At 44.5% G+C, this 10,618-nt stretch overlaps 1 protein-coding gene across 6 annotated transcripts in view; it reads left to right on the top strand.

The window, feature by feature from the left end:
• The first annotated feature begins 162 nt into the window (after positions 1–162).
• Positions 163–10,618, top strand: part of RTN3 (reticulon 3) — a 32,129-nt gene continuing 21,673 nt past the window's right edge. Inside the window, exons 1-2 of one of the 6 annotated variants that reach the window (XM_075281479.1) lie at positions 163–342; positions 4,211–4,300. In XM_075281479.1, the coding sequence (XP_075137580.1) occupies positions 4,225–4,300 (76 nt within the window). In that variant the 5' untranslated portion in view covers positions 163–342; positions 4,211–4,224. Of the gene's footprint in view, positions 396–4,210; positions 4,301–10,618 lie in introns of all 6 variants that reach the window. The other 5 variants (XM_075281477.1, XM_075281478.1, XM_075281482.1 and 2 more) reach the window with 5 other exon arrangements.

Raw genomic sequence — 10,618 nt, 5'->3', positions numbered from 1 at the left:
GTTCATGGAGACTACAAATCCCGAGTAACTCCGCGCACATTTTAAACACCACAACTTTATTTAAAATAGCATAGCTGCAGATAGGCGTAAACATTCAAGAATATGTCAATATCAGCCGAGTGTTAATAAAGTTTATTCAGGAGCAGACGGGCGGAACCTGAGAGTCGAGCGAGCACGCCTGCGCATTAATGGCCTTGATTGCGGCTCCGCCCTAGAGCGACGCCCAAATGTTATAATTTCTTGTGGCTCGGTGACACCACCCCTCGAGTAGTAGCTCCGCCCTCCGCTAACGTCGCCCGTTCGCTGCGTCATTGTGTCGGTGTCGCGCTTGGTCGCTCGGTGGTAGGAGAAGGACAGGGATACGCACGTATATATTGTCTCATTACTGTATTCATGTAATGGCTATGTTTCCAGTTATATTGTTGTATGTCTGCATGTGTATGTATGATGGGAACATGCACGTTCTGTTCTCCCGCATTGTCAGCCATAGGTGTGCCATGATGGGTTAGCTTGATTGTAACAGTGCAGATGTGCTCTTGTTTGCTTGCACATTGGGTTTGTGTATATATGCAGGTATATGTATGGTATATATGCAGGTATATATATGGGTAGTACGTGTATATACTGGTCTCCTGCAGTGTCCTATACTATATATGTTGCAATATCTTACCAGGATTGCACATGATGATGATCCCTTTAGGCCCATTTATATGGTGCAATTGACAATTTAGCAATATTCAGATTCTGTAAGTTTTCTTGTATTTTTGACCTTTATATTTTTCTGCAAAGTCAGATTTTTTTTTGCTCCATATTTTCATCTTTGCAGAAAGCGATTTATGTTCTTGTCAAAAACTGCTCCATGTAAATGGGCGTTAACCCTTGTGGAGATGATCGGGAGAATTGTCATGGTGGAACACGTGATTTATTAATTATACCCCGCCTTGACCTGGGATCTTTTACATAGATACAGATGGCTGACCCCTTACCTATATAACGAGGGGACAAAGATCACAATGTCAATCTCTCAACTATGTGTTGTTGTTTTTTTTAATAATGATAAAAATGGGGGGTGGGGTATCTTTGAAGGGAACCCATCAGCTGGTTTGGGACCACTAAATTGTCAGGTTGCTGTTACACAGGTTATTTAGTGTTTTATTTTACTTTATTTCTCTAGGTTTTTTTGTTTGGGTACTATTCCGTTATCGGGCCAGCAGCAGCGCAGTTCAGCAGCAGCTTTCGGGACAGCAGTTCAGCAGCGGGAATTACAATGACATCCGAGGACTGCTGGCCCGATGCTTGTGCCCAGTAACCAGTACATCGATGACCCCCCTCCCCCATCCTTCTCCTCCTGCCAGTGCTGCCCCCCAGCTCTCCTTACATCTTCCCCGTACCCTCTCCCCGCCACACGACTAGGCCTCACCTCAGCGCTAGTACCGAGACCGAAAGGAAAGACACCGGGGCTCAATCCAGGCCCTGACAAGAAACACGCCGACTATAGGAACGGTGAGCTACAGCGAGCCGGAGGGACAAACTTTCTGCAGCGTCCGGCGGCTATCTAGTAGCATTCATTGCTCAAGATTTACGGTGAGGCCTATTACAGGGAGAGGGTACGGGGCAGATGTAAGAAGAGCTGGGGGGCAGCACTGGAAGGAAGAGGAGGATGAGGGCATCGATCGATGTACTGCCTACTACACACAAGCACGGCCTCTATCATCGGGCCAGCATCGGCTTAGTCATGTGGCGGGGAGAGGGTACGGGGTAGATGTAAGGAGAGCTGGGGGGCAGCACTGGAAGGAGGAGGAGATGGAGGGGGGGTCATTGATGTACTGGCTACTGGGCACAAGCATCGGGCCAGCAGTCCTCGGATGTCATTGTAATTCCCGCTGCTGAACTGAACTGCTGTCCCGAAAGCTGGTGCTGAAATGCGCTGCTGCTGGCCCGATAACGGAATAGTACCTTTGTTTGTTTTTTATTTTGCAGTACCTGGGGGTTTCTACTATGGATCACATGATGGGAATCTGCACCTGGGCTGTGCTATGGAGGCTGGCAGACTATGGAAAGCCAGCCCCTATAGCACAGGTCAATACATAAGGGAAGAGGCAGCACGGTCTGGGTGCTGTTTCAGGTCACATGACCTATAGTGGGAATTGGCCTGCACATGGGTAATATAAGGCTCCCTGGCAGTCCCCTTTAACCAGATGGGTTTAGGATTCCAGACACGTGTAACGTACTACCACCCTATCCATTGTATCTGGAGACATCAGATTTGTAAAGATCCAGGGTCTGCATAGATGAGTCCACTGTTGGACTCCGGCACATTTGCATTGCATGTAGTGAAGACTAAGTTGGGGCACCTCATTTCACTGTCCAGGGGAATAGCTTGAAGCTCCAGGGCCCAAATACAAATTCTTGAATCCTCCAGCTATAATATATTGTTTATATTACTGGTCTTCTAACATTGGCCCCCAATGTGACTGCCTCCTCTGTACCCCTTAAGCTATACCCATGTCCAAGTTGTACTGACTTTGGCTTTGCTACACACAGTACACATGCTTTGTAGTCCATCAGCAGACCCCAGGTCTCAGCATTGATTTCTCTATATACTAGCGGTGGTATGTTACAGAGCTTTCGCACCCTAAACCCTTAAAGGGGATGTTCAGGATTTTTTTTATGGCCTATCCTTGGAATAGACCATATATATCTGATCATGAAGACTGACAGCCAGTCCCTGCACAGATCAGCTATAAGGGGCCACTTCCAACTCCTGAAAGCAGTTGGTTTTGATCCCTGTATAATGGCTGGGCACCATAACTGCAACTCAGTTTCCATTGATGTAAATAAATCCTGGACAACCCCTTTAACGGCAGGTTTGTGGTCCTAAACTAGCTGAAAGGACCTCTCCACTGTTTTGGGTTTTGTTTTGTTCGTTACAGTTCCATGTCTCTGGCAGATATTGGATGCGGCGCCGCCCCATGTCATCTGGCAGCAAATTCAGGAAGTGTATTTCTATAAACTGAAAGTCAGAACTCTCAATTCCTATTCCTATGGAAGACAGATTGACACTCTAAGGAAAGCCTGGAGAGTCCTGAGCACCGATTCACTGAAAGAGATGGGGATTGTGTGGGGCAATGCCGGGTCCGATTTCTGCTGCCTTCTTCCACAAACAGTTCCCTATCTTAGAGTAGTAGACCTTTCATTTCAGTGGAGCTAAGCTGCAATACCAGACATAACCCATGGGTGAGTGGGGCACTGTTTCTGGCAGAATTCATGCATGATTTTCTAATCTGGTAACCCCCTTTAAAAACCGCTCAGGAGTTGTGACTAGTGGACATTGATGGACTGGTCAAGCTGTACACAGGGCGTGGATGTTTCTGGGTGTGGTCAGACGTAGGTGACCGACCATCCCAGGCTTGGAGTTTGGAAAGTCAAAGTGCCCCTTTGGAGACTGAACTCGCTGGCATTTTACCACACTCTCGCCTGTTTGGTCTGGACCTTCTGCTTAAGAACTCCAGGAGAGCGTCCATGTTGTATTGGAACACGTCCAGTTAATAGAACTCTATCACTGTGTGGCCATTGTCCATGTTTGTTTCTACAAGGTCTTTAAGTCCACCTGCCCGAGGGACCTTCTTCCCAAGTCTCCTTTTCTGGGGGCTGACTTAAAGGGAACCTGGTAGGTTGATTTGGGACACTAAACCACCCACATGTCCTTATAGACTGGGGGTTTAGTGTCCCAAATTGCCTTGTTTTAACTCCATCCATGCCAGCGTTACCTAGAAATGACTCTCATCAGACTAAGTTGTGGTTCCTTGGTTGGAAGCCAGGATCAGTCTTGGCTTTGACCAAGCAAGGTTATCAATCCTTGGAAGGTGCTTTAGAAGGTCTTTGGGTTGGGGGCAGCCATTTTAGGCAGTCTCCTTTTGAAGGACTTTGTGACATTCTGCATCCTTTTGTGCGGCGTGCTTTTTTTTTTTTTTTTTTTTTTTTTTAGGGTCGCATTCTAGACCTTTCTTTAGGAAAAAAAAAAAAACCTTCAATAAATGTGCTGTCCCACCATGACATCTCGCTATCAGACTCAGCTGTTGGAGAGTAAAATACAAGGGTGCTGCAGGATTCCCTTATTACACGGTTTATATTCTAGTATATTAACTCTTTATTGTATGTACTAGTATGCTTGCACATTCTCAAACCTCCACATGTTATCTAAATGCAGTGATTGCCAGCAACATGGCCGAAACCAGTGGACATCAGTCTACACTTGTTACCTCCTCGTCGGTGGCGGAGAAGGGCGGCAGCTGTGCAGGTAGACGTCCAATCTATCTACTCATTTATTACTGTGACATGTGCCTTTGATATATGCATGCAGATGGATTGAGTTGCTTGGACACACCTTATGAGTCAATGGTGAGGTTGCCGTGCGGTGCTGGATTCCTAGAATGTAATACATGCTAAATATCTGCTTTAGAACCGACTGTGCATTTGAAGCAGCAGCTTGTACTTTAGGGTCTTGTTCACATCTTCTTAATTGCTGTCAAGATAATGCAGTCTGCAGCGCTGTAATTGCTATTAAAGCTATCTTATGGCGCCCCTTGTAAGACAAAAAGGTCTTGTCTGGATTCATTTGCAACCCAAAGCCATGTGCTAGTGTGAATCAAGCCTTAGTATCGTGCACATGGAGACACACCCTGCACCATGTATTACTTATAAGATAACTACATTGGCCATTACAGGGTGACCTCTTATCATGTTATAACTTGCTGCAGAAAAATGGTGCCATTCATATCATTAGCAGGGCCGAGACTGGCCACAGGAACTTGTGCATGGTCTTCCTTAGGCCTCATTCACATGACCATACTTTTTATACACAATTGCAGATAAAAAGTACGAACCCATACATTTCATTGGGCCCATATGCAATTGAATTACCGGGCCGCAAGCTATACCCGTCCACATTTGCGGCCCTGCCAAGACATTTCCAACGTAAACCGCAGATCACACACAGATACCAATCCTAGTGTCACCCATGCGATTTTTACTGACCCGTAGACTGCACATAGCCGTGGTCATGTAGCGTAGAAGCGGTTTTCTAGGAATTTTTAATTTCTGTAAAGACTATGCTAATAAGTTAAATATATGTGCCTTTCAACATATACATGGTTCTGGGAAAGTAACCAACCCCTATCGCTTTATAGAGGACCCTATTTTATAGGGGGTCCCCTATTCAGTTGATGAAATAAGAGGTAACACCTGGGATTCTTTTAGAGGGAACATCTGAGATCGGATAAACAGCGCCACTGTTATGCGTGGGCTGTGTCTGGTAGTTCAGCTCAAACAGATTCACTCGAATAGGCCTACTAAAACTTGAACAAGCCTAATGCTGACACTGTGCTGTTATATACGTGTCAGAATTTCTCAGGCCAAAATCTGAAGCCTAACCCTCCATAGATGTAATCCTCCTGTGCATTATAATAAATATCCCCATGATATATAACCTTAAAGGAACACTAAACATACAAAATACAGAAATAAAAAAAAAAAATCCTCTTCCTCTTTGGTCCATTCTTTGAGATGTTTTGCAAAATACAAAATAAATCTTCTATATGTGTCCCATTAACTCAGCACCCCACCCCCAACTCCTCTTCTGTGCCTGACTTCAAGGCAGCTAACTGCAGCAGGATCCTCCCCCTCCTCTCTGACTACAATAGAACACAGAGTGTTAATCCACCGATTTGGCTAATTCCAGCCCCCTTGAGTTCATCACTATTTGGAAAGTGCAAGAGATTTCTTGCAGACTGACAAATATTGAGGTAAAGCCCAACTCCTGTCTACTAATAGCATTTCTTTCTGCTTTCTATTACATTTTTTATTGTTTTTTTGAACGTGTTTTTGGGGGCGGCCATCTCACCTGAACTTCTCCCCTGATCCAATAACATTTAGCGAGATGCTTTACAGCCTAGTCATGGCCATAGGCAGCAATAGTCAGGAGCTGATTCATTGAAGACTATGGGAGAGCTTTGTGAAGGGACTGGGAGGAGATAAGCTGTGACACCATCTTGTGTCAGTAATGAATGTAAAGATGGGTTAACTATGGGTGTTAACTGTAGAAGTGTCATCTTCTATTGGGATCCTGACTGTCTTGCCTGTTTTGTAAATGAGTTGATTGCTGCAAAGGGAACTCGTGCAAATTTGGCAAGTGTTAGCCTGTTATTAGGTTTAGTGGCCAGAGTGAATAATTACTGGAAATAGTGTTCATTTTAAAATCTAGATAGTGATATGGAAAATTTAAAAATTAAAGCAGTTTCATTAATGGTGACACATTCCCTTTAGGTAAGGCTTTTAACCATTCATTCCTTGACATCTAGTTGTCTTGTAACGGAAGCTTATTGTCTTAGGGTTTATGTTAATATCCACCAAGATCTGTTACTGATCTTGCGTTCTTGGTATCCGTTCACGTGGACTGTTGTAGTCTATAGCAATTGCTGAAACTGGCCCCTTTAGGCTGAGGCCTTTTTTGTTGCAATTGTATCAAGTCTGTTCACATGGGCAGAAGATCGGGCAAACTAACATATGTGGGAACATGCATAGGGACATTCATTGTGATCACTTGGTTGCGTGGATTATATGGTCACACATTGGGGGGTGGGGAGGGCATTTATTTTTATTTTAAGCTGTCAGGAATATAACTGGTGTTCATAGTACAAGGCAGATATTCCTTCCTTCACTAGTCCGAGGCAGTGCAGACCGCTAGTGTGAAGGATCCGTTTTTCTGTACTCTCCCTTTATGTGCCAGTATAGAGGATGGCTTGAGATTTGCAGCAGTGGCAGGATTCCGTTGCCAGAAACCGCCTACTGATTATTTTAACAATATGTCTTATGTGTCACTTGTGACTTCTGCCAAATTCTAAGATGATGGTGTACCCGTAGTCTGTGTACACGATGCTGCTAGGCCTTGTATGCCCTGCTTTGGGCGGGGGGTAGATAGTTACACCAAACGTATGGCAGCCATATGGCTATGCCTACCACTTATAGTATGTAATTTGTTTAGTTAGGATTCCACAGATGGCTACAAATGACCGCAATTCTGCATTCGCTATAGAGCGTTCACCATATGGATTGATGCTCTCTGATCAGCAGATGGGTAAGATCTTATTAGAGAGATGGCCATATACCCTGTAACAGATAGTGATGTGTCTGATCAGCGATCTTAAGACTAGCGTGTTTACTTCCCAGTCTGAATGGAGCATAGGGCACGCTTTTCCAACCCCCACCAATATGCAGCTTATTCCCCATCCTGTAGATATAGGATATGTCGCTGATTTGGGAAAATCCCATTAAGACATTTCTGCGTAGCTAGTAAAGTTGGTCTTAACAGTCTGTTTTACTGCATAAGGTGTAGTCGGCTCAAGCAGTACATTATAGACGGCCCAAACTGCGAGTTTAGATCGCTAAAGCTATGGGAAGTCTCTTTGTTACACCCGGAGAGAGATGTGGAGGGGAAAATTATATAGAAGTTCCTGGTTGAATTAATGGGAGAAAGAGGAAAACTATTAAGACAGTGATGGGGAATGGAGGCAGGAGACGTGACGTTCAAGCAGAGTAACTTAGTCGATTTGCAGGACTTTCCAACATGGAAATTCAGATATGTCAATTTATTTGTACTTAAAGGGACACAGGGAAAAAGTTTGTAGGTTGCATATTATTGAACAGGAGGAGCAGGACAGATTGATATATAGGTTTATGGGAAAATAATCAGCATAAAAAGTAATTTATTAATTGAAATCTAAGCACTTTCTATGTTGCTCGTTAAGAAGGCGGTCTTATCAGTAATTGACAACCACTTCTGTATGCACAGTAGTAGACAAGAGGCTCACAGTCAATGATAGTACTGCCGCCTTGGCTTGGTTGCAATGGATAAATCACAGGTTATACTGACGCCCACAACACTACTATGTGTATGTGTATATATATATATATATATATATATATATATATATATATATATATATATATATATAATCAGTCTGCTCAGCTCCTCCTGCTGTATAACATGCCACCTGCAGACTAAGCAGCATTTTCCATGACAGATTTCCTTCAAGCATAGAAGATTATTTTTAAAGGGGTTCCTGTCCTCAGGCCACGGCATAGATATATGATCGATGGGTGCTGATATCTGTCCCTTGACCAATCTTCGGTATAGAGATGCTCCCGGGGCCCATTCAATACATGATACAGGGCCACAAGCAGAAAACTGTCCGCTGACAGTGGCTGCTGGGCTTCAGTGAAAGCACTGGGTCGCTACCCAGTGGATTGAGCTTTCTGCTTCCATGCCGGTATTGTGTGCAGGACAGAGTTAGAAGTGGCTCCATACAACTGATCAGTCCAGGTGCCGGGAGCCCCCTATCAATTATATATTTAAGGCCTGTTCCGAGGACAGCCCCCTCCCAAAAAACGCTCAGCAAACCCTCTAAGTCAACAAATAAAAGCTTTATAGGTTCAGTAGACCTAATGGGCTACTGGAAAAGCCCCGATAACGTGGCTGTCCCAAGTTTTTGTTAGGTTAAGGATTACACTGATTTGTGCCACAAATTTGTCAGCACCTACCCATAAAGTTTGGCCCCATTCCATGTCACTAATGTGTGGGACATGACCCCTGGTTTTCCGTGTGGAATTTGCAAGAATACTGAACGTGTTCATGGATGGTTTCAGCAGTCAAGGACAGCTGATCGGAGGGCTTGTTGTACTTCTACCGATCAGATATTGATAGCCTCCTGTTGAGCATAGGCCATCATTATAAAATGTCTGAACGCTCCTATACCAAAACCATATAAAATACACTTTATTGTTTTTGCATTTCTCCTTCTTGTTTGAAGCCTGAGAAAGTGTTGGGTGTGCTTCTGTGATGTGAGTGTATTGGCGTGTTGCTATGTATTTGGACGGTGTGTCGCTCTTCCACTTCCCCCTTTTTTGGCACAGATGTGCGTTAATAACAAGGCAGGCTTTTGTTTCTATTAATCATCATCATCACCTAATGAGCTGTAATCGCAACGTGACTATGCAGCGGGTGTATAATAGTTTATACTGCTAATAGGTTATTTTTGGACCAAAGCAAATCTCTGATAGAAATTGCTTTTACTCTTTGGATTACGTTGTAGTGGATTCCATTGTAGCCCTGCCCTCAAATTCCAGTCATTGTTTGTAACGCCTGGTCTGCTAGATAGCCTTTTGTAAAATAAAAATAAGTTGTATGAAACTTCTTTGTGTTAATCTTATTCTTACATTTTTCTTTTGTGTTTTATAGCCGAAACTATGAAAGGGTCTAAAATAATGTAAAAGTTAAAGAGGACCTTTTATGGTCCGGGGCACAGGTAGTTCTATATACTGCTGGAAAGCCGACAGTGCGCTGAATTCAGCGCACTGTCGGCTTTCCTAATCTGTGCCCCGGGTAAAGAGCTATCAGTCCCGGTACCGTAGCGCTTTGCAGTCAGAAGGGCGTTCCTGACAGTCAGTCAGGTACATCCTTCTTCAAAGCAGCGCCTATAACGCTGTACAGTGTGAGCAGGGAGGAACACCCCCCTCCCTCTGCTCACAGTGCTCGTCCATAGACGAGTATTATCAGGAGGGGAGGGGGCGTTCCTCCCCGCTCACACAGTACAGAGCGATGGGTGCTGCTTTGAAGAAGGACGTACCTGACAGACTGTCAGGAACGCCCTTCTGACTGTAAAGCGTTACGGTACCGGCACCGAAAGCTCTTTACCCGGGAAAGCTGACAGCGCACTGAATTCAGCGCACTGTCGGCTTTCCAGCAGTATATAGAACTGCCTGTGCCCAAAACCATTAAAAGTCCTCTTTAAAACAATATAATAATAGTTACATATATACACCACCCAGTTTGATTGATTCTGCTGCTGCATCCTTTCTCAAAATACTCTAAGGCTAGATCCACATACAGGAATCTGCCATAGATTTGGGAGCGGATACCGCCCCCAAATCCGTCCCAGATTTCATTCCGAATTTGCCTCCCATTGCTTTCAATGGGAGACAAAGATTGTAGCGGCACATGGGGAAAAAAATTCAACGCCTTGCTCGCTCTTGCCATGGTTTCCACCACTTCGGAGTCCCTGCTCATAAGTCCCGTTCATCTGGGATGAAAACCGCAATGGAATGTCAATGCAGCAACATCGGCAATCCAAGGCAGAAAATGAAGTGGAAATTTGCTTCATTTTCCTCCATGTGAATCTAGCCTTACAAAGAGCTTCAACTACTTCTAGCCAAGGATGGTTTCTTTACCAGTCATAGATGAGGGTTCTTTACTGTAAGAGCTGTGATATGAATGGAACTGTTAGGGTATATTAGCACAGAGTTTTTTGCAGGCGGATTTTGACGCAGAATCCACCTCAAAATCTGCTTGCAAAAAAGGCTCCCGTTGACTTCAATGGGAGCCGCTCATTTTTTTTTTTTTCTGCTAGCGTTTTTTTCCCACTAGCGGGAAAAAGAAGCGTGATGACCTATCTTGCTGCAAATTCTGCAGCTGATTCAGCCGTGGCATCTGTGGCTCGAGACACGCTCATGCTTAGGCCCATTCATTCAGGCCTAATCAGGAGCAGGATGCCACAACGGAGTG

The sequence above is a fragment of the Leptodactylus fuscus genome, chromosome 7 (assembly GCF_031893055.1).
Source record: "Leptodactylus fuscus isolate aLepFus1 chromosome 7, aLepFus1.hap2, whole genome shotgun sequence".
NCBI lineage: Eukaryota > Metazoa > Chordata > Amphibia > Anura > Leptodactylidae > Leptodactylus > Leptodactylus fuscus.
This window is presented reverse-complemented; position numbering and strand designations above follow the sequence as displayed.